Source organism: Bradysia coprophila, assembly GCF_014529535.1.
Source record: "Bradysia coprophila strain Holo2 chromosome IV unlocalized genomic scaffold, BU_Bcop_v1 contig_84, whole genome shotgun sequence".
Taxonomy (NCBI): domain Eukaryota; kingdom Metazoa; phylum Arthropoda; class Insecta; order Diptera; family Sciaridae; genus Bradysia; species Bradysia coprophila.
This window is the reverse complement of record NW_023503376.1, coordinates 2,399,168-2,423,947: the sequence shown is the minus strand read 5'-3', so window position 1 is coordinate 2,423,947 and position 24,780 is coordinate 2,399,168. Positions and strand designations below refer to the sequence as shown.

At 38.5% G+C, this 24,780-nt stretch overlaps 2 protein-coding genes and 1 long non-coding RNA gene across 4 annotated transcripts in view; all 3 read left to right on the top strand.

Moving 5' to 3' along the window:
- The first annotated feature begins 276 nt into the window (after positions 1 to 276).
- Positions 277 to 564, top strand: LOC119072806. The gene is made up of 3 exons (XR_005086924.1): positions 277 to 386; positions 433 to 435; positions 554 to 564. It is a non-coding gene; the product is annotated as an uncharacterized LOC119072806 (long non-coding RNA).
- A 578-nt stretch (positions 565 to 1,142) lies between these two features.
- Positions 1,143 to 9,192, top strand: LOC119072804 (tubulin glycylase 3A-like). Its single transcript, XM_037178101.1, has 7 exons — positions 1,143 to 1,948; positions 2,009 to 2,623; positions 7,185 to 7,265; positions 7,328 to 7,570; positions 7,628 to 7,816; positions 7,872 to 7,936; positions 8,008 to 9,192. Exons 1-7 carry the CDS (start codon positions 1,150 to 1,152, stop codon positions 9,031 to 9,033), a joined length of 3,018 nt encoding a protein of 1,005 aa, XP_037033996.1. The 5' UTR covers positions 1,143 to 1,149; the 3' UTR covers positions 9,034 to 9,192.
- A 6,405-nt stretch (positions 9,193 to 15,597) lies between these two features.
- Positions 15,598 to 24,780, top strand: part of LOC119072784 (serine/threonine-protein kinase 26) — a 106,180-nt gene continuing 96,997 nt past the window's right edge. The window contains exons 1-2 of one of the 2 annotated variants that reach the window (XM_037178077.1): positions 15,598 to 15,789; positions 16,738 to 16,896. In XM_037178077.1, coding sequence (XP_037033972.1) covers positions 16,882 to 16,896 — 15 coding nt within the window. In that variant the 5' untranslated portion in view covers positions 15,598 to 15,789; positions 16,738 to 16,881. Of the gene's footprint in view, positions 15,790 to 15,813; positions 15,934 to 16,737; positions 16,897 to 24,780 lie in introns of those variants that run through there. The other variant, XM_037178078.1, reaches the window with a different exon arrangement.

Sequence of the window (24,780 nt, the reverse complement as noted above, 5' to 3'; positions counted from 1 at the left end):
GTCATGCACCAAGCTTCCGATCCATATGCTACAACTGGTCGAATCAGCAGTCTGTACAATTCGCTCTTAAGTTTGCAGTTGAGTGTTGTTGATCGGATGAGTTTTTGAAGACTGTAGTAACTCCTGTTACCAAGCGTTACCCTTCTACGTATTTCCTCTCCGATGCTATTATCACTATTGACCAGCGACCCAAGGTAAATAAAGCTGTCCACAGTCTCGAAGTGTTTTCCATTCACCTCCAGCGTATGGTTCGTTGATCTGCCATCAGACAATGAAGTTGTCATGTACTTGGTTCTTCTCTCACTGACCTTGAGACCGAACTCAGCACCCCTATCTTCAATTTTCGTGAAATTCTCTTTAACGATGTCAATGTTCCGTCCAATTAAGTCTAGGTCATCAGCATATCCTAACAACTGACTCAACTTTCTGAAGATTGTTCCGCTGGTTTCCACGTCGCTCTCTCTTATCACCTTCTCAAGAACAATGTTGAAGAATAGAGCTGCCAGTCCATCGCCTTGTCTAAGTCCTTCCAAGGCTTCAAAGGTCAAGTGAGAATATTGTATTTAAACGACAGTAGTAACATTTCACGTGTAGTCAATGCGAGAGCCCTGGTACAGTTCATCCTTTTCTGATTAAAAATTAATTCAAGCTCACCGTGACTTATCTCACAAGGCGAACTAGCTAAAAATCCACTCAAATATAGCTCCTGTTATGACGTCACTAGTCGTTTATGTTTCACGTTGTTTTCTTTGTGACGTGTACACATTCCTCATCAACCAAAACGGAAGTTTCGGAAATCGTTGTCAAGTAAACAAACTTCTCGTGAATTAGGGTCAATGCAAGTGTATTTGTCGAATCCATTCATGCCAGCAATGTTTTCATTTCTTTAAACTGGGTTAACTTCAGGTTGTTGCACTGAATACCAACATTTCTGTGTTTATCAAATGAATTTTTGCGCGCGCATAAGGGACACGAGGAATGAAAAAAGCCTTTGTTAACGTTATTTTTAGTGATGTGCTGAGACAGCGAAATAAACGAAATTTAGTCGAATTCGAGCACTTCAATCAAATCGAAATTTCTTCAGTTGAACGTTGTGCTTTGAATTGATAGAAAGGAAAATCTTACCTTTGGAACGACTGTGGTGAAAATATGGCTATGTTGAGTGTAAAGAATAAATCAAATGGAAAGCTAAAAGCTACCTCAGCTTATGTTCGACCTAATTTGAAATCGACATACACCTCAACCCACCAAACTCTATCCGCTCGCTCTAAAGTAAGTCAGAAGACAGACATAACTCCCGCGGATAAGAAACCAACAGCAGAAAAGCTCAATACCAGTGAAGATAGTGACAATGAAAAAGAGGAACACGAATCGGCCGATTGTAACAATGAACCTGAAATTCCTGAAGTGTACAAAAAGCAAGGGACTGCCACATATTCCTCGTGCACAGGGTATTCAGAGACTACATGTCTATGCAGTAGTTACGACGATACGGCCGCCCTAATTAACTCGAAACGATTGTCGTATTCGGATCGACGAAACTGGATCAGCACCGAACGTTTGTATGAGCTTCGAAAGAAAGCTCAAGACGCAATCAAACACAAGAAAACGTTCACCATTCGCGGTTGCTTCTATTCGATACGTAAAGGATTAATTGAACGAGGCTGGGTGGAAAAACTGGATATTCATCGGCGGGCTCCTGTTACCGGATTGTGTCAAGTGGTGTTGGAGGATTTTACCCAACATTTACCAATTCGACGGCCGGGTGAATCACGGCGACAGCATCTACTTAAGTGTGAAAGGAACATCATTTCGCGGTTCTTGGAGCATATGCCAATTGACTTTTTGTGGTCAGCCCGGAAGGAGAAGACTGACTGGATTGATATGGCACGGAATCCGTCGATGACAATAAATAAATTCCACAAAAGTCCATTCACTACGAAAGAAGGTATACGCGCGTAAGGCTGCCATTTTAACATCAAATTTACATAAGACCCGAATATTGTAGGCCTGAACAATGTGTTACACGATTTTCATTGGTTTTTCGACGAAGGCAAGTCGGAGACATATTTTCCGCGAAGTTTTAACGTTTGGAGTCAAGACGAACTAGGCGAATTCATCGATAATTTCCGTCTGAGCGCTTGCATTTCCCTGCTTCGATTCATTATGGAAACATCAAGCGAAAAAGGCGTTGACGCCATTATATCTCCATCGGGTCAAATATCTGCCGCTTGCATTGAATTCGCAATGAAACAATGCAAGCTGTACGTTCGTTCACGTTTGCATTTCGATATTGATGAGGATGTTGAACGAATTTGGGACCATGAATGGGATGTGTTTTTGATGCAATCACAAATGGTGATCCAGGAGGGGGCTAAGATAAAAGATTCCGAGGTGAATTCGGTGGAAACTCTACTCATGATCATCGAAAAGGTGCTGGAAGAAATGGCCGAACATTGGTCACAGTATAACCTTGACGGTGTCTATAACATTTGGATCGTTAAGCCGTCGAATAGGTGTCGCGGACGTGGCATTCATTTGATGAACGACCTGAAGAAAATTTTAACCTTCGTCAATCCACCAGTTGTGAATAAAGGACATTATGTTCTGCAGAAGTATATCGGTAAGGTATCCGTTTAGCCGTAAGGCTCGGAACGGGTTCGGGTTGACCTGTTTTAGTTCAGGTTGACCTGAACCGGATTCATGACCCGAACCTGAAAAATTATTTCGGGTTCAACCCGAACTTGACTCTAACTTGAATTTTCGATTTCGGGTTTAACCCGAACCTGACCTGAACCCGAAATTGTTCAACCCGAATTTAATCAGGTCGGGTTCGGGTAACCCGAAATTTTTGACTTTTTTTAGTGTAATAAACGCTCAAAATTTCGGGTTACCCGAACCCGACCTGATTAAATTTAAAATTTCGGGTTCAGTTCAGGTTCAGGTCAAATTCGGGTTGAACAATTTCGGGTTCAGGTCAGGTTCGGGTTAAACCCGAAATCGAAAATTCAAGTTCGGGTCAGGTTCGGGTTGAACCCGAAATAATTCGGGTTAAATCAAGTTCGGGTTCCGGTCTGACCGAACCCGACCCGTTCCGAGCCTTAGTTTAGCGAATTCCCAATACTTATTTTTATCTGATTCATAAAAATGTCTGCATGGTATGTGTAATGGTGAACGTGTGGCATATAAGTTACAGGCAAAATAATCAACAACAAAAAAATGTTGCTCTGAATGTCTTAAGTGTTGCGTGTACATAAGGATTATGTGTCTTTATTCCAAGTATAGGTTTCGCAAGCTATTTCGGATTCTACCGTCTACACACACGTTTGTTAGACACGCGAAAATAAATTTATCGACGAAACTATTTCCGAACTTTCTTATCTTCGTATTGAGAACAGACAAAGTTTTTACCACTGCATTCCACGCGGTATTTCATTTGGCCTAAATTAGTGGAGGTTTTAATGTACGTTTGTAATTGGGGTTTAATTCATTTCCAAATGAGAATTAGGTTGATTAGGCGCGTGTTTCTGGTCTGGTAAAATTTCCGAACCTTGGTACGTTCAGTTACAAGCGATTGTTCGGGACCGCACTTCATTTCACTATTATGCTTCTTGTAGAGTCGATTGAACTTATGATTTTTGTTGTCAAAAGTTATTACGGTTTAGGGGATAGGTACACAAAATTAGTGTTGAGAAATTCAGAATGTAGATTCTAATCAGGGAAAATGAAAATTGTTCGTGTTCAATGATTCAAGAATGTTTGTGTTGAAGATTGTTTGGCAGACAGTAGAGAAAGTGTGTCGATTTAATTACTAAAAATCAATGAGCTAGAGAGTGATAACGTGACTTTAAATGATGGCCAATAAATCGATTGTTTCAGTCTTTATAAAATGTGACCTATCCATGAGTCGATTTTAATCGTCTGGAATTTGATTTTGACCTAGAAACCGGGACTATTTTTGGGAAAACTTTTTCCTAAACAGCCTCGATGAGGCTTTTTAAATCATAACACTGTCAGTGCTATGCCCAAATCTATTTTTATTTAAGAGTGATATCGCCAAATCTTCAGGTGATTTTTTTAACTTTGGGAACAAGCGGTCTCCGATTTTAATGAGTGATAGCTTGTTGGATTCGTCTTTCAATTCTAGGAAACACGTATCTTTCACTTTTTCTAAAAAAAACAAGGCATCAGAACAGTCGGAGCGTTTGCTGCGACTTAGCCCCGTACAACCCGTAATCCTATTTCGTCCGCAACCATAATACGTCCGTAGCCCTAATAAGCCCGGAACCCTAATACGTTTACAACCCTCTAATGCGTCTGTTACCAAAATGCAAGTCAAGTTGGGCATTTTCAAATTTACTGAAACTGTTCATTTTTAAAATTGCGCATAGCGCAATTACGAAAGCCCGTACGAAGTACCTTTCAAATAAAACCAACAATTTACGACATTATTTTAGAAACCCAAAATTTTTTGCCAACTTTCCATTGGGTATTCAATTACCTCTCAAATGAAACAAAAACTAGCAAAATCGGATGAGATTTACTCGATTTATGTGCAAAAAACACGTTGCATCTTACCCAAAAACAATGTTCAGCAACTTTGTTCTACTCGTCAATACCTTTCATTTGATATATCACAAGCAGCTATTGCGTGCGTATTTCGGTAGATATCGTCGAAAGACTGAAAAACACCTATAGGGCCCTAGCTCTGGAGGGGCCGACCCTACCATGCCCATTTTCGAACTTGACCTTACTTTTGTCGATACCAATCGGGGAAAAAAAGAATTTTGAAAAAAGCTTGTGATTTACTCAAGCTAGAGGGGTCACGGACGGACGGACGGACGGACGGACATTTTTTTTATTGCGGATTCGTCATCTATTAACATAACCAAATGCTTTGCCCTTACTGTCTGCTTCCAATTCGACGTGTTACAAACGGCATATTAATCTTATAAGCCCCCAGTACTTCGTACGGGGCTAAAAATGTTTTCTGTCAAAAGCGTACCGAAATAGTACATTTTGTTACGAGTGATGAGACCAATATTTTCTACGCGACAGGAGTTTGTAGGTTTGCACCCCAGAAGTACTGGCTTCATTTATATGTGTAACGATAGTGGGTGAAGCCAGCTACAACACCCCATTCTCAGTTCCGTGGAACATCGATGCTGCAGGGAGGGCAGACTCTCCGAACATTCGCTATATTTTTAGTCGTAACTCTCGTGGATCTACTCGCACCAAGCGATGCGTATACTCTTCTGGTAGGTCTTTCCATGGCCGACATTCGTACAACATTACAACAATTTAAAATAATTTTTTCTTGAGTTATTGTCGAAAAACTGTTTTCGGTACCCTATGACATGTCTTCACTTTTGAACGCTTTTCACAGAAAACAATTTTTTTTAGAAAAAGTGAAAGATACGTGTTTCCTAGAATTGAAAGACGAATCCAACGAGCTTTTACTCATTAAAATTGGAGACCGCTTGTTCCCCAATCACCTGAAGATTTGGCGATATCACTAGCTAACAAATTCGTTGTCGTCGTAATTGCGACTGCACATTTAAAAAAAAAATTCTGATGAAGAGGTATCGATCAAATACCACTTACGGTGGAAGTGTATCGCAAATCCCTTTATCCACTTACAAAAGAACAGATATCGGTGGGGGTGACGCTCACAGTTTGGACAGACAAAAACAAATGCGTCACAATCGGCAGGTGATGAGAAAAGCGTAAATAACTGGTTCAAGAAATTGTTTTTTGAAGATAAGTTACTTTTTTATTATAAGAAAAATGCGTCACAATACTTATAGTAACTTTGCAGACCCGTACGATTGCATCCAACTCCCAAACTCAGCTTAAATTTTCAAAAAAAACCCTGAAGCGTGTGCTGATTAGAATCTTAAACTCTATAACTTTGTCTTTGAACCGAACTTTCTATCTTCTACAATTTCTGATGTACATCCCACATAGCTCACATTGAAAACGCTTATAGCTCCTGAATGGGTGATTAAAAACCCTGAAACTTGTGTCGACTAGAATCTAGCATCCATATAACTTTGTCTTTTAAACGAACTTTCTAACCGCCATATTTTACGATCTATGGCTGACATAGCTCACACTTAAAACGCTCATAGCTCCTAAATGAGCGATTTTTGCGGGAAATTACTGAAACACGATAGTTCCGAAATTATTAACTTTTATGAAAATTCCTTCAAATTAGTCTCTTAGAATTACGTCCTTGAGATACCCTGCAAATTTCAGCCAAATCCACCGAGTAATTCAAAAATTTTACTGTAACAAAGTGACAAACTGACAAAGGTTGGTAAAATTCAGCAATTTCAAAACTGAATTCATACGAATTTCCAAATTTCGAAATTTATTTTTTCTGCCAAATCTAAACCTATTTTAACGTGTGATAGCTCGTTGAACTTGTACGGACGCCCAGATTGCGAATAAAATACCATTGTTCTGCAGTTGTGTCAAGTTTCAGTACCCTATTTAGAGTACCACTCATGCTTGAAGTGCGTTTTGTTGTGTCACATTTCTAGAATAATTTCAGATGTGGAGTTCCGACCACATTTTTCTGAATTCGCTATTCATCTGTTATCGATAACGATGAGAAAAATAATGACAAGCTCTGGGTAATATGGTCCTTTATATGGTAAAATGCATGTTAAAAAATTGAAGTACAAGATTTAAAATCAACTGATTGAAAATGCTTTGATCGATGGAAGTAATAGACCCGATAACAATACTGGTCGTATGGCTGCCGTCCGTAACAGGCTAACAACATAATGAATGATTAATTTCATATGTTCGCAACGAGTCTGAAAAGCTACGGATTGGGCGATAGGTTCCCGGATTCATTATGTGATAGGAGTCGAGTAGTGTGATAATAAGTTATCGACAACGACATCAAGAATAAACGACATGCTCTGACTAATGAGGTCTTATATAGCAAAAAGCATGTTCAAAACAAATGAAGTAAAAGATTTCTGAAAATCAATCTCAGTAAATTTTCCATCAAATGAAGTAATAGATCAGATAATAAAACTGTTGATATGCTTGCCGTCTGTGACAGGTTTTAATGGATTAGTTTTTTGATTTACCGCTGCTTTCTTGCATACCACCATTCTAGTGGTTTATTTTCATCAATATAATTGCCATTAAATAACCAATAACCATAGAACGCCCACTAATCATCCACAATTGCAAATTTGATATTCGTCAATGGTTTCTGGTAACCAGTGTTCAGCCACTCGTCATATGTGAGTGTAGAGTTGGATGTAAAAAATAAGTTTCAAAATCAAAATTCCAAAAATTCATCTAGGGATGTACAACGAAAGTTACTTGCGGTTCAGTTCCCAAGAATTTACGTTGGTGGACTTCCATGAATCGGTTCATCTAACAAATCATGCGGTCCAAAAGCGTTACAAAAATGGTCAACGTGACGAAAGGCTTCCCCGAGAAAATATGTGGGATTGTCACACATTCCAAGCGTATTTGCGACAAATTGGCAAAGCTGAAATGTGGTCGGAGAAAATCTATCCCGGTATGCAGAAAGCACTGATCGGTGAGTCGATGACTAAAGCACAAAAAATGAATTTTTATTAAATTCTGAATTGCAAAGGAACGCTGCTGGCGTCACAAGACACAATGGATCGTCGATTAAATACCTTTGAGTTGTTTGGCGCAGATTTTATGGTTTCGGAGGATTGTCAACCGTGGCTTATTGAGATTAATTCCAGTCCGGATCTAGGTGCTTCCACTAGTGTTACAGCACGACTTTGTCCACAATGCTTGGACGACGTACTGAAAGGTACTCATTGTTATTTTGGTCGATTGACTAAATGCCTGATTCCATAACGTTTCAGTTGTAATAGACTACCGTAACGACCCAAAAGTTTCCACCGGTGGATTTCAAATGATCTATAAACAGGTAAACAAGATGGATGTTTATAAAGGCGCCTAAAGTTCGACCAACGTAACAACAAGACAATTTCTTAACAGGTCATTCCTCCTGCTCCTGCCTACTTAGGTCTGAACTTATTCCTCAAAGGAACGCAGATTCTGCACCACAAAGGATCAAAGAAAGACAAACTGAACAAGAACGAAATGCTGCGGAATACTAACATCAAGCCACCACCCGTTATTCAGCCTCATTACACAACCAACAAGGAAGTAATGCCAACCATAAATGCTAGCCGCACATTTATCATTGACTTCACCGAATGCGACAGCAAAAGTCCCGAACGAATCAATCGTATACCACGGAAACCAAGATTGCCATTGTTTAATAAGAAGTCGAATTACTTGACGGACTCCGCCGTGAAACCCAAAATACAGTCGTCAGTGTTGAGACGCACATCCGGATCGAAAATTTTTAATGAAAATAGTGCCCGAGGGAAACCACTTGATTCGGCCAGACGTCATGCGAGCTGTGGACCTCGTCTCACGAGTATAGTGCAAAATTCGAATGTGGATGAGTTACCACCGACGAATTCCATCATCCAGCCGGATCCGATCGAATCGAACAATAATAAAAAGGAATTCGAATGCATCGGCAACAAGTGTTGCGTTGAGGGTTTGCCGCAATTGGCAACTGATTGTAATGAAAATTCGATTGTAAGCAAAAGCTGTACGCCGAGGAAAGGATCGGTAGAGAATTTAAATTTGAACAATAAAAAGCAGAAGATGGGACTGGTGAAGTCAAAAACGAGCGGTAGCATTCCGTTGACGAAAAACGGCAAACTGTTGGCCTGCATCGACAAAGACTACCAAAAGTTTGTCGGCAAAAATGTGAATGCAAACAAAATTCAAAATCGGCCAGTCAATGATGGATACTGTTCACATTTCTTTGCCGTTGGTTTGAGCCTGAGAGCGTGGCGGTCGAAATACAATAAAATTGCTAAGCTCCAAAAAGATGGTCCTCTGACACCAATACCCAGTAATGTTCATGCCACTAGCGATCGAAAAATTAAGAGCAACGAACTATTGAAAGTACCAAAATCCAGTGAGACCTTATCGTTGAGTTAATAAACTGTACCAGATATAAACTGCACCTCCGAAACTTTACGTTGCATTCGAAATTAAAAGCTTCTAGTCTCTGCGAATATAGAGCGTGTTCAATTTTTTCTGTGATGTTAACTCCGTACAAAAGTAAAATTTAATTCAATCAATAAAACCCGATGAATACAACAGTGCGGTTGCGTTTTTTGATACACCCTAAGCAGAATTGCGATCTTCAGTGATCGCGTGTGCAAATTATGTGTATCCGTGGTATCCAGGATACCGGGAAATTTCTGAAATTTTTTTTAGGATACCGGGATATCGGATTATAGCTGCGCAAACCAGCGGGAAATATATGTAGTGGGAAGTCACTTTTACATTTTTGGATACCGGGAAATCCGGGAAATCTTGACTCGGATACCGGGAAGAAAATATAATTTGCACACGCGTCAGTGATGTTATCTCAACGGATCACAAACGTTTCGGAAACCAATTTTTGGTTACTAATTTTGTTGACTGAGCGATAGAGTGTAAGATACCAAATCTAGTACTTCATTAGTTATACCATTACGCTTCACAGTGAAACTTTCACTAATTATCACACATCACTAGCCTGAGTTCATCGATTAAGTTTTGTGATTAAGTTTTGTTGTCGGTGCTGATAACAGATCTGCCCTACAAAGCATATAAAACTTAGTGCAAAAGAGATGCCCGATTTTTTTAGGGAAGTTCATACTCTCTAAAAACTCTTTTGGACTAAGTTCTTTATGCGTTGTATGGCATATGGCAAGGATAAGTAAGATCGGTTTTGAAGGTAGAGAGAGACAAACGAGCCATCAGAACAGTCGGAGCGTTTGCTGCGACTGAGCCCCGTACAAACCCGTATATCTATTGCGTACGTGACCCTAGTGCGTCTGTCACTCTACTTTGACCGTAATCCTATTGCGCCGGTTAATGTAGTTAAAGTAAAATTATTATGTAATCTGTACATCTTACAAATTGCGCATAGCGCAATTACGAAGCCCCGTACGATGTTCCTTTCAAATGAAAATTTTAATTTATTGAGTATAAATATACATTGGGCCCTAGTACCGGCCTCAGTCCGAGGATCCAAATTTTTTTTTTTTTTCAACTACATTCTATTCGGTGTTCGATTATCTTTCAAATGAAACAAAAATTACGAAAAACGGATGAAATTTACTCGAGTTGTATGTAAAATACGCATAGGGCCCTAGTAGCGGCCTTAGTCCGAGGACCCAATTTTTTTTTTTCAACAACATTCTATTCGGCTTTTGATTACCTTCCAAATGACACAAAAATTACGAAAAACGAATGAAATTTGCTCGAGTTATATGTAAAATACACATAGGGCCCTAGTAGCGGCCTTAGTCCAAGGACCCAAATTTAAATTTATTTTCAACAACATTCTATTCGGCCTTTGATTACCTCCCAAATGAAACAAAAATTACGAAAAACGGATGAAATTTACGCGAGTTGTATGTAAAATACGCATAGGGCCCTAGTAGCGGCCTTAGTCCGAGGACCCAAATTTAATTTTTTTTCAACAACATTCTATTCGGTCTTTGATTACCTTCCAAATCAAACAAAAATTACGACAAACGGATGAAATTTGCTCGAGTTATATGTAAAATACACATAGGGCCCTAGTAGTGGCCTTAGTCCGAGGACCCAAATTTTTTTTTTTCAACAACATTCTATTCGGCTTTTGATTACCTTCCAAATGACACAAAAATTACGAAAAACGAATGAAATTTGCTCGAGTTATATGTAAAATACACATAGGGCCCTAGTAGCGGCCTTAGTCCAAGGACCCAAATTTAATTTTTTTTCAACAACATTCTATTCGGCTTTTGATTATCTTTCAAATGAAACAAAAATTACGAAAAACGGATGAAATTTACGCGAGTTGTATGTAAAATACGCATAGGGCCCTAGTAGCGGCCTTAGTCCGAGGACCCAAATTTAATTTTTTTTCAACAACATTCTATTCGGTCTTTGATTACCTTCCAAATCAAACAAGAATAGACCGGCTGAAGCCTGGTGAGGTCTTTTTTCATTTTTTTTTCAATTTCTGTTTACTACTAGCTTGGTACTCATTCAAGTACCACTTTGGTATTCAACTACCAAATTTTGGAATTATAAATAGGCAAGCGAGCCGATTAACTTCATCAGTCGGTGTGCAGCTCTCAAACAGTAAACATATCTACAACATCCGTATTAGTCAACTACCACGTTGGTAGTCAGTCAACTACCACGTTGGTAGTCAGTCAACTACCACTTTGGTAGTCAGTCAACTACCACTTTGGTAGTCAGTCAACTACCACTTTGGTAGTCCACTACATCACTACCACTTTGGTAGTCAGTCAACTACCACTTTGGTAGTCAGTCAACTACCACTTTGGTAGTCAGTCAACTACCACTTTGGTAGTCAGTCAACTACCACTTTGGTAGTCAGTCAACTACCACTTTGGTAGTCAGTCAACTACCACTTTGGTAGTCAGTCAACTACCACTTTGGTAGTCAGTCAACTACCACTTTGGTAGTCAGTCAACTACCACTTTGGTAGTCAGTCAACTACCACTTTGGTAGTCAGTCAACTACCACTTTGGTTGTCAACTACCACTTTGGTAGTCAACTACCACTTTGGTAGTCAACTACCACTTTGGTAGTCAGTCAACTACCACTTTGGTTGTCAACTTCCACTTTGGTAGTCAACTACCACTTTGGTTGCCAACTACCAAATACTCGATTTATAAATAGACCAGCAGACCGAATAATTTCATCAGTCGGTGTGCATCTCTCGAGTAAGAAACATCTTTGCTGCTAAATATTTTGCGGGTCCAACTACCAACAATTACCAAACTTTCAAATTGCAATGTCTGCTATGAGCGATTGGTTACCAGATAACAAATAATAATTGATTTGCCTGGTGTTGGTTTGCTCATAGTAGCATTGCAATTTACCAACGTGGTAGTCAACTACCAAATATTTGCGTTATAAAAAGGCAAGCAGTCGGAATAATTTCGTCATTCGGTGCGTAGCTCTCAAACGGTAAACATCTTTGCTGCTAAATATTTTGGGGGTCCAACTACCAACAACTACCAAACTTTCAAATTGCAATGTCTGCTATGAGTGATTGGTTACCAGATAACAAATAATAATTGATTTGCCTGGTGTTGGTTTGCTCATAGTAGCATTGCAATTTTAACTTTTATCAATCACATTTTATTTGTGACACAGACGGACGGACGGACAGACGGACGGACGGACAGACGGACGGACGGACGGACGGACGGACGGACGGACGGACGGACGGACGGACAGACGGACGGACGGACGGACAGATGAAGTGCCCACAATAGGTCTTTTTTTCCTATGGAAAAAAGACCTAACAAAAATTACGACAAACGGATGAAATTTGCTCGAGTTATATGTAAAATACACATAGGGCCCTAGTAGCATTTCACTTCTAAGGCCCTAACTCACGGTTCACTCACCCGATTTTAAAAAAACTTTTTTTTTCCTGGATTGGTATTGACAATACCTATCATTTAGCATGTCATTTCCATCGTTTGTTTTGCCATACATATCACCAAACGACCTTAAATCACTTAAGTGGCCCTAACTCACAAAGGGCCGACCCGAATGTGCCCATCTTCGAACTTAGCCTCACTATTTCGACTATCTTTCAGAGGAAAAATTTTTGAAATCGGATTTGATTTACTCAAGATATCGACGTGACGGACAGATGGACAGAAGGACAGACGGACAGACAAAATTTTTATTGCGGATTTGTCATCTATGAACATAGGCAAACACTTTGCCCTTACCGTCTCCTTCGAATTCCATCAATTACACACGGCATCGTAATCCTATAAGCCCCTTTGTACTTCGTACGGGGCTAAAAAGATGAACCTTCACCGGATCACAACTTGTGATCCACAAGTAGAATATTTGATCAAGTTTTGTCGATGGTGGAAGAGTCCCCCAATGAAAGTCTAGAACAGGTATGGTCGATCGGCGAATTCGACTTAAACGCACTCACATTTTATGTCAAAATAATATGAAAATGAGTGCGTTTAAGTACGAAAATCAAATTTTTATGTCCTCCGGGCGGACAATAGACCATACCTGTTTTACACTTTCATTGGAGTCCCCAGCATTAAATAGACGGTCGAGCATTGACTGGCTAGCGATATTACCTGAACGAGGTAGCTGTGAGAACGCGTAGTAGTTTTAAAGAGAAGATTGTATTTAAATAGGAGGATTTTAAGGGATAATCAACATTTTTAACAAATTGACTTTTTAGCCAAGAATTTATTTACTTCAAGTTATTTTAATGTTAAATTCATAGTCCACTTTTTTGTGAGGCACCAAATCTACGCTATAACGCTTAGCTCTATGTACTCAAGTTTTTAAGAGAGTAAACGGAAGACGTTTTTTTTCACAAAATCGTGCATCTCCTTTGTAGTAAGTCTTTTATGCGTTGTAGGGCAAAAATATTTTCTATGTCATTGCTAGTAGCAATGTTATAATCTATGAGACAAGATCTCACTTTCTTTCCTTTTTTGTTAATCGAAGGAAATTAAAATCTCAAGTGTGGACTGTGTGATCAATGAGAATCGAGCAACAGACTACTAAATTCAACGGATTGCTAGTAGTGATACAACGAGGAAACGTTGAACTAATTATTTAAATTTTTCATTTATTGCTAAAATAATATCTTGGTGATTCACGCCTTCAGCGACACTGCCGTAATTCACGACGACGTAAATTTGAATTTTAAGTGAATGATTCGATGAAAAAGTGACCTGAAAAATAGGTCTCTTCAAAGGCCGTTCAAAATGTCAAGCGTTATCCGGAGAGAAGACAACACAACCTCACTTTGAAGTTTTAACGAACAAATTTGTTCAAGTTGCGGTTATGTTTGCTTCTGTGGATGACGGTCGGTTGTTTTCGGTCTGTCAAAATTCGTTTTTACCGTACGATGGAAAAAACCAAGGTAAATATAGTGAGGAGGTAATGCCATTCAGACGCGCGGTCTAGCACATAAGTTCGATGCCACTGACATCTTTTTTTTAAAGGTTGACTACAATTTACTTGTATTCCACAAAAATATTTTCGCTATCTCACAACAGATGGCCCGACTTTCTATTCCATTTTTTGCTTTCAGCGAAGGGATGAGATGATGTTTGTATCGAACTTTAGTGCCACCGCACATCTGATTCGGTTATATATGGCATTACCTCCTCACTATATTTACCTTGGAAAAAACCTATACATTTCAACGCTTCATTGTATGAAAATGAGGCTACGTTAGAAAGACCTCCGCACTTTCCATTTTAAATTTCAACCGCACTTACGGCGTGAATTTGGATAAAAAACAAGCAAACCGGTTTGAACAATAGAATTCTTTTTCATCCGTCCGGCATAAATAACCAAGGTCAGTAAACATACTGAAGGTAACGCAAATCCGCAAGAACTTAATTATTATGTTAAACATCACGGTTGCAACATAACAAATCTTATGTAACCCGAAACTTGTGGTCCGTATTTCTTGCTATTTCCTGAGGTTTTGCGTTTCCTTCAGTATGCTTGTGAATAACCTTATTTTCTCTACTCAAATGTGGTGAGAAGACAGAGTTTTGTCAGAGAGAGTGATGACAGTTAAATTTTTTATTTTCTGTCTTCTTGTTTCATGGAGTGACCAAGAGTCTTATCTCTTTGCAGGTGACACTTTCCTATTTTTCCCGTTGCCAACCGTTGTTATTTTGACAGAGTTGGTTTTTATTCCAAATTTCGGCAGAACAATACTTGAATTTAGTACCGCCATAAAAATCCCTTGGTCTACTCACTGGAAACGCAGGTGACACGCCACGCTTATGACGATGAAGATCCTTTCGATAATAGACGTATTTTCACGAAAGAACAGGTTAAGACACCTCTGAGTTGATCACAAAGGCGGTGACACCAATATTTCTCTGTGGCGCCATCTAGGTTTATGAAAATTTATATGACGACTTCAACCTAACAAAAATAAAAAAATTTTTAATTTCAAGTTGAATTTTCTCACAATTTCTAATGAGTCTGTTTAACAAAGTTGGGGTCACCCGCCTTCGTTGGTGTCAACTTGAAGAAAATGTTTTTTTTTGGAAAATTCGGAATTTTGTTTTTGCTACGTTGCCTTTTTCATATAAACTTCGTAGCCGCTGAACTCAATGTGTGTGTCACCGCCTTCAAGATTAACTAAGAGTTGTCTTGATCTGGTTCTTTCAGAACCTTGGGTGTCTTAATCTGTCCTTTCAGAACCTTGTATATTCATACATAAAAACTCACCTACCGCGGATTGTCGTCGTCGTCGTCGTCGTGATATTGTGGGGAATTTTTTGGATATGTAAGATAATCAGAAGTTATGTGCTCCCTCGTATCTTAGAAAAAAGATGACAATGACTGACCTCAAAGTTACCAGCCTCTTCTACCCGGAAAAATTTTGAAACGAAATTCAATTTCTTAGCGCCAAAAACGAAACATTGTAAACCAGCAATAAACTTTGCATTTTGATGTATGACATTTTGGTAAAATTAAAATGGCGTTGAGCAAAACACACTGGATTTGTCATATAAATTTTCATGCAACGTAAATGTCGAATTATCATTTCCACAAACAAATTAGTGTTTTAAGTGAAAAATACGATTTTCGTTCGGTCGCTGACAGTGATTAAATACATTTAGTGCTAAAATAATTCAAATCGTTTCGAAAACAGTAAGTGTTCGCACAGTGTTTTCGTCGAATTTTATCCTCTCATATCCAAAATAAAATTTTTGTCCACCTGAGGAATGCTGGCAAAAACAGTTTCCAATTTGTTATTTTTAGTTAAAATTTTCAGTTAATTCGATTAGAGAAAAGGTTTATTTTCACATTGTCCGAATGGTCGCTAATATGATCCAATTAAATGAATTTTAAAAATACACCGCAAAACCATTCGATATAAATTCATCAAAATCACCGACGACGCAAAGTCAAACGTCTTTGGTGTATATATTGTTTTTATCGCGATTGTAATTGATTAAAGAAACTTTTTTTTATTTTATTTTGGTTATAATGCTGAAGCACTTACATCGATAGATTAAATTGTGGGAGCGTATGCTTTTCAGTGCTCTAATACCTTTGTGTAATTTCGGTATGAATTGGAAAATTTAATGTTTTCATTCTGAAAAGTCGAAATTGTTTTTTTCTTTTTCATTCACCTATACACAGCTGCTCATGCTGAGCTTAGTCTCTCTATTTCATGATCTTGTATCGTCTGTGAATTGAAATGACGCGTTTTAAATTACCGCTAATTATTTTCGCTAATATACCAAGACGAAGTTTACGATACAAGTAAACCGTACAAACACGCATATTATATAACTCAACTCAACACACAAAAAACCAGCAGATTCACAGATTGTTTTCAATGCAGTATATGAGTGTGTCTTTTTATCAGCATTTAAAACAACGCTCCGCGTACACAGTTCCAGGTTCACATGAATAGTCTAATTGATGTCTATTAACCAATAAAGTAACAAAAAGTAAAGCACAGTGTTGATCGTTGAAAACGAAATATAAAAAAAAGAGAATTTTGCTTCATAATAGCGCGCCTAATTCGTACACTCATTCATTTCACTTCCTCTAAAAGGTTGTTTTTGTTTTCTGATTCTCTGTTTCCAGTGTCAACGTGATATTAGAACGTCGGGAGTGTTTTGTGTTAAATTGAGACCATTCTCCAGTGTTTAGTGCAAAAATTTGTCTGTTGATTGTAATTTCGACGAACTACGGTTACGTGCCAGCTGGATTGCGGTCAACTGTTCCACAATGGACTGGTCAGAGGTGAGTTTTTCGTTCTGCATTATCAATCGATTTATGGACTCAACTCATTGAATTATAAATATTTTGTGTGATGGAGATGAAGAAAATGGTTCCAGAGTTCCGTCAGTCAACTCATTTAAAATTTCCAATCCAGTCAATTTCCCCATTAATAATTAAATTCGAATTAAACTTTCCCCCTTGCCGTTTTCTCTGCAACATTCGTCTTCGTATCCCTTTTGTTAATTATGTAACTCGTACAGCTCGGGTAAGAAACAAAATCAGCTATTCCATCCGAAGTATAATACTCTCGCCTGGTATACGGTGTTTCCGTCATAATTTACCTTGACCTTTTTTCTTCCTCCTTCAAACAGAATGTTTAATAGTTACACATCACCGATGTACATATATGCATAGTGGTACACGAACAGTGTAACTAATATCACACTTGGTATGAACAGCATTTCTCCATCCTCTCGTTGAATTTTAGCATAAGTTCTGATTGTGAGTATGCTTGGCTCGTATATATTGCACTTTGTAAATAAACTATAAGAAGCAGAAATAATCGGGCGGTGTATAGGGTGCATCATGGAAATGATGAATTACTTCCGGTTGGGACGAGGGAAGTGTTGAAAATCTATTGTTGGAAATCTGTACATTAGAGTGGCTCGACTAACTGAAAACGGATTGAAAAAGAAAAGTTTTGGTTGGGGACATTCATAAAGTCATGCCAGAGATGTTCCAATCCGCTCAATCTCTTCATGGAAATATGAATTTTTTAGCGAAGAGTAGGAAAGGGTTTCAATTCGAGTGAACCGGTCTATGGTATGTGTTTGCTTTTTCGGATAATTTTTAGTTTTTCCTTGTTCCTGTTGACATAGTATCGATGGGAGGGCAATCATAAATTGAACGCGTTCGATTTCAGACTGGTACCTAAGAACACTCGGCCTTGGCTTGAAATCTGTGTCATATTTATACATTACCCTGGTAGAGCCAGAATGTGTACATCTCGGCTGACGGGTACATCTCGGCTGACGTGTACATCTCGGCTGACGTGTACATCTCGGCTGACGTGTACATCTCGGCTGACGTGTACATCTCGGCTGACGTGTACATCTCGGCTGACGTGTACATCTCGGCTGACGTGTACATCTCGGCTGACGTGTACATCTCGGCTGACGTGTACATCTCGGCTGACGTGTACATCTCGGCTGACGTGTACATCTCGGCTGACGTGTACATCTCGGCTGACGCGTACATCTCGGCTGACGTGTACATCTCGGCTGACGTGTACATCTCGGCTGACCGCGGCTGACAGACATGGTAGAAATTAGAGTCAAAATAAAGGTATTGGAGCCAAATGAACTTTCAAAACTTAATTTTCGTTAACAATTTTGGCGCGCCTGACGCGTCGAATTTTTGAATTTTCGACTTGTACGCCCGATCTTCCAACGAAAATTTTATTTTTAATTTTAATTCTTCAATTGGCACTGATTCATTTTGCCTACAATTTTTCTACGATGTCAGACGGCCTAAGTAATAGACTGGAGCTACTTAGGGTCTTCGATTCGAAAAGTCGTTGGACAAATGTTTTTCTTGTCGGGTAATGTAACAAAATGGCACAGGTGTCAAGCCGTGGCTTTATGAGGGACTCAAAGTGCCATGGCACAGGTGTCAAGCCGTGGCTTTATGAGGAGCTCAAAGTGCCGTTGGGCATCAGTATGTAGTCTGTTTAGTGAAGGTGGCTGTTGGACTCGTTACCTTGGGAAATTACAGAATTTCTGAAAACAAAGGCCAAAAATTTCCGTTTTTTTTCAACAACTTAGTTCTGCTGATGCTGTAGGCAGGGCTTAATTTCAACAAATTATTTCGTTGAACTTCATGAAATTGTTGCAATTTTATGATTTTCTTGAATTTAGTGAGAGAGAAATGTGGCTAGAGAAATGTTGGCCGCAGTCAAAAGACTCGATGACGTGAAATTTTAAGTCATGTCAGTTGACCAGTCATTTTTATACAAAATTGTAAAAAAAATCACTTCGACCTGAGACTTGACCTGATAGGTCTACCTAATTTCTATATTCATTTCGAGGTTTTAGGTCAAAAATTTTCGAAGTAATTTCCGATAAATTCAGGTTGACTTGACCTGTCCCGAGAATTTTTTTTTTCTCGATAAATTGAAAACAACAATTGAAAAAAACCTGAGAATCTACGAAATGCTCTACAGGAAATTAAACAGAATCTCAGCTTCCACTCTTTTGTCTTTGTGAAGGGCTTATTTAACATTATTAAGAAACCGTAGCGGCCTTTCAGTCCTCCCTGTAAAACCATCCACGTAACATTATGTATACACCATTCATAAACGTGTATATGCTGGCATTCGTTCAAATATTTGCCGATTTCGTTTGAACAAGATTTTTAAAGTATTTTCGATATTCCGAACTTTTGGTTCGAATTCAGTATTTTTGTAAAAAATTAGCAGTGTTTAGCAATGTGCTTAGCAAATTTTCAAGGATACATCCGAGAGCAGAAGAACGTTGTGTTGTGTGTTGTGTATATTTGTTGTTGTTGACATTGTGCTTCGTCTGTCTACGACAATGACGTAAGCCGAACGAGAGAAGTTTAAAAAAAAATCAATTTACAATGACAAGCATCCGTTGATAGCCCAACAAAAGTATAAATATTTTATCTGCATCTAATGCATCTCTAGTACAAGTATAACTACAAGTGTTCATGCTGTTGGTGCAATGCGACATCAATGTATATGTACTGGATGTATATAAAATGAACCAGAAAATATTGGTTCTCTTTTGCAATTTCTAGGTCACCTTCAATTATTTTGTCCTCTAATGCATCTGGAAAAGTAAAATGCTTTTTCAGTCGTTTTGATGAATGGAACGCTTTTTGATTGTCATGTGTATGTATGTTCACTGCTGAACCATTTTTAGACCCGTACGAAGTACTGGGGTCTTATGCGTTTACGCATACATCCGTAACACGTCGAATTGGACTCCCTGAGTAAGGGGAAACCTATTGTGGTTGTCTAGAGATGCCAAATCCGCGAAAAAAAAATGTCCGTCTGTCCGTCTGCACGATAACTTGAGTAAAACGCATCCGATTTTGAAAATTCTTTTTTTTCCCGTTTGGTAATGTCAAAAGACAGGCTAAGTTCGAAGATGAGTGATTTTGGATCGACCCCTCCCGAGCTGTGGCCCAATAAGTGCTTTACGGTTTTTCGAAGATATCTCCGGACATTCAAACGTTACACTTGTAAGTGATACGTCAACTAAAAGGTATTTACAATACCGATCGACAAAAAAAAAGTTTATGGAAATCGGATGACCGACTCGTGAGTTAGACCCCTTGGTGTGGAACAGGCACAGGGCGGCAAGCAGTTTTTGCTTGTAGGTCGGCCAAATTTGAACATATTTCGTTCGTTTTAGCTTTATTAGATAGGTATTGACCGTACCAATCAGGGAAAAAAAAGTTTTTGAAATTATGTTCTCCGGAGCGTGAGCTAGGTCTCTTGGAGTGAGCTCTTATCTGGCTACTCGGCCGTACAGTGAACGTGGAGTATTTTGACAATATCTCGAGCAAATTTTGACCGAATTTCATGAATTTTTTTTTGTTTGAAAGGTATTAACGAATGTAAAGCGTCGGTACTATTTCCGGTCTCCTAACAAAATGGCTTCCGGTGGCCATATTGGATTTTAATAAAAGTGATATATCTTGGGAAAAATGGTACTTAGAGTGTTTCTGTTAACATGGAAATAATTTGTTATGTGTGTGGGGTGTTTCAGGCATTCCATATATGGACATCTATATTCACCTATATTGAGCTATATACAGGCATATAGAGCTATATAATAGCATATATTTATCTGTGAAATGTTTATTTACAGTGAAATATAGGTAAATATAGCGGTATATAGCTGTTTAAATAGGAATTTATGAAAGTTGACTTCGTACGGGGCTGTCTATATTGCCTCCGGCAATTTATTTGTATATGCTAACAAGGCAAAGAGTGGATAATGTAAGTGATTTTAAAGGGCGAATTGCTTTTCAGTAGAGAATGAAGTAAAAGAAATGAAGAGTTTCACAGTAAAGGCTTTTGATACGAATAGGTGTTTCGTACGGGTCGGCGTTAGCTATGTTTACGAATGAATTTCAATATGGACACATGGTGTCGACATACGTTCAATTAATATTGTCAGCAATCAGTCGATCTATGCATATGTATGTAACGGTAGAACTGTGTGGGCAGAAATATATGTTGCAGCTAGTTGTTTATTAATGAAATGTAACTAAATGCCGTCAATCACATCAGTCGAGTATTTAATTGCGAAATAATTGGAACCAAAGAATTGTACCGTGCAGTTATCAATTAGCTTCTCTGTCTACCTATAACACTTTTGTCTGTTTCCTGCTCATTGTGTGTGTCTGGCTGTGTGTTTCCTAATTCCATAGGTCATAATTAAAGCGTCCTACGTGCTCTGATGCCGAAACGAGACACGCTCAAATTGGTTTAATTTGCTTCTGTAGAAATGAAACTTGGTTCTATATTGAGCATGGAACAGTGAAAGTTTAGCAACACCTCAGAGATGTGGATTGTGTTTTGTCGTCGGAAGATTGTTATGTGGACGATGACTAAATAATATTTCACATTTTAAATGTTAAATTCTGAATTGATGTCCCAATGTCCTTCCTCAAACCGTTTTAACGAAATGAAAGACTTTTCAAGGTGAAAGCAATGAGTTTTTTTGCTGGCTGCATTTTATCTCATGGAAACTTTACCGTACGTGAGAATGAATCAATGTAGAAAGGTGTGCAAATCCTTTTTAGCCCCGTACGAAGTACAAAGGGTCTTATAGGATTACGATGCCGTGTGTAATTGATGGAATTCGAAGCAGACGGTAAGGGCAAAGTGATTGCCTATGTTCATAGATGACAAATCCGCAATAAAAATTTTGTCTGTCCGTCTGTCCGTCACGTCGATATCTTGAGTAAATCAAATCCGATTTCAAAATTTTTTTTCCCTGAAAGATAGTCGAAATAGTGAGGCTAAGTTCGAAGATGGGCATATTAGGGTCGGTCCTTCGTGAGTTAGGGCCACCTAAGTGATTTAAGGTCTTTTGGTGATATTTATGGCAAAATAAACGATGGAAATGTAAATGACACGGTAAATGATAGGTATTGTCAATACCAATCCAGGAAAAAATCGGGTGAGTGGACCGTGAGTTAGGGCCTTAGAAGTGAAATGCTACTAGGGCCCTATGCGTATTTTACATCGAACTCGAGTAAATTTCATTCGTTTTTCGTAATTTTTGTTTGATTTGGAAGGTAATCGAAGGCCGAATAGAATGTTGTTGAAAAAAATTAAATTTGGGTCCTTGGACTAAGGCCACTACTAGGGCCCTATGTGTATTTTACATAGAACTCGAGTAAATTTCATTCGTTTTTCGTAATTTTTGTTTCATTTGGAAGGTAATCAAAGTTCTATTCGGCCTGTTGTTGAAAAAAAAAGTAAATTTGGGTGCTCGGACTAAGGCCGGTACTAGGGCCCTATGTGTATTTTACATACAACTCGAGTAAACTTCATCCGTTTTTCGTAATTTTTGTTTCATTTGGGAGGTAATCAAAGGCCGAATAGAATGTTGTTGAAAAAAAAGTAAATTTGGGTGCTCGGACTAAGGCCGGTACTAGGGCCCTATGTGTATTTTACATACAACTCGAGTAAACTTCATCCGTTTTTCGTAATTTTTGTTTCATTTGGGAGGTAATCAAAGGCCGAATAGAATGTTGTTGAAAAAAAAGTTAATTTGGGTGCTCGGACTAAGGCAGGTACTAGGGCCCTATGTGTATTTTACATCGAACTCGAGTAAATTTCATTCGTTTTTCGTAATTTTTGTTTCATTTGGAAGGTAATCAAAGGCCGAATAGAATGTAGTTGAAAAAAATTTTAAATTTGGGTCCTCGGACAGAGGCCGATACTAGGCCCTTCAAAAAAATAAAATTTTTAGGGCGATTTGAAATTTTTGTTTCATTTGAAAGGAACGTCGTACGGGGCTTCGTAATTGCGCTATGCGCAATTTCTAAGATGTACACATTACATAATAATTTTACTTTAACTACATTAACCGGCGCAATAGGCTTACGGTCAAAGTAGGGTGACAGACGCACTAGGGTCACGTACGCAATAGATATACGGGTTTGCACGGGGCTCAGTCGCAGCAAACGCTCCGACTGTTCTGATGGCACGTTATCCATCAAAACGTTTGAACAACAGCCCGTGAAAATTCGTAATTTATTCCATTTGAGTGGGTCGGAGTCGGCTTATGTCGTGATGATAACTATTTTAATTATAGTTAATATGCGAGCATACAGCTTGAGCTTTAATCTGGGAATAAAGGAAACTTATGCGAACAATGTCACATTACCTCCGACGAAAAATGTTTGTTTTTCTTGTGGGTAATAGTATATAATATCAGCAGCTTATAAAGTAGCGAAACTAAATAAGTGTCAACATAAGTAAGAACATTTATCTCCTGCAAGCTGATATTTCATACATTACGCGTTTCTGCATATAAACACAAACACATACATAACCACAGCCTATACGATTGGATAATTCACACATAACCCACCTAGGGTAAATTTACTTTCCATCTACATATTTGAAAAAAAAAAATCGCCGAACGGCGGAAGCGAACACGGGACCAGCAGCATATCAACCAAACATGCTGACCACTACGCCAACAAATCACATAACGCGATGCAATTGGTGTCGTTAGTGGTTCGTAAGCCACTTCTACATCGATCAAATAATCAGAGTAGTCGGAATGATGTGATTTGAACGAAATGTTGAGGTGGATAGTATATGTGTGTGAGTAAGTAAATAAAGGATTCTCTGTATGATGTTTTTTTTTTGTTGTGAATGCGTTTTAAAACAACATGCTTAATTAATTAATTTTAAATCCAAATTTTTGTGGTTATTTCGCTAATGTATGAAATATCAGCTTGCAGGAGATAAAACATTGTTCTACCTTGGTGTATATTTCTCGAATCACTTCTTATGTACAATTGTATATACACTCGCTGGCGCTCGTTATATACAATTGTACATACGAAGTTATTCTCGAAATATACACCAAGGTAGAAAATGTACTATAAATTACCTGTCAAATGACACCTCACACGACCCTGTACGGCTCGTGTAACTACAGAAATTTTCGTAAGAAAATTGCAACTTTTCGGTTTTTGCTCACCTTTGACCAGCCACACAAACTTCGAAGAATTTGTTTGAAAGTGGTTTTGGCTTCTAGGGTCGAATGCCTTTCTAGGCACATATAAAAAAGTCCACTGGAAAATGCGTCCGATTTCGGTCGGCTGTTTTTCAAAAGAATCCCCCACGATGTTTCAGATATACACTAGGCCTACAATAAAACCGTCTTTAATCGAAAAAAGTTCGTGATAATTGGATGTACTAGATTAAGCTTTAAAAAATGGTAAGAGTGTCACGGCACATTCGACAGTTTACGCAAATGACGTATGGTTTGTAAGTCGACTTATTCACTTATAAGTTATAAGTATTGGTGATGTAGGTCAGATGTATAAGTCATAAGATACAAGTCGATACTTTTAAAGTAAAATGTATAAGTCGATACGTCACATGCTTATAAGTCGACAGATCTAGTACTGGAACGATGTTTAAGCATGAGTGAATGGTGAAATTTTAGGAACTGACAAAACTCATCTCAACAATCTTAAGAGTCCTTAATGAAAACATGCAAATAAAAAATCCTTAGGCTTGATTTCCACTAACCAAAAAAGTACTCCGTGAGACAATATTGAATTTTTTCAATTTTTGTTTTGTTTACTTGACAGTTCGCTCTCACACTGAGAACTTTTTCT

Excerpts from the sequence above, each read along its gene's own strand:
- LOC119072804 (XM_037178101.1), top strand. The coding sequence starts at position 1,150 with ATGGCTATGTTGAGTGTAAAGAATAAATCAAATGGAAAGCTAAAAGCT. Across the intron at positions 1,949-2,008 it reads TCCATTCACTACGAAAGAAG|GCCTGAACAATGTGTTACAC; the intron begins GTATACGCGCGT and ends CGAATATTGTAG. Across the intron at positions 7,817-7,871 it reads CTTGGACGACGTACTGAAAG|TTGTAATAGACTACCGTAAC; the intron begins GTACTCATTGTT and ends ATAACGTTTCAG.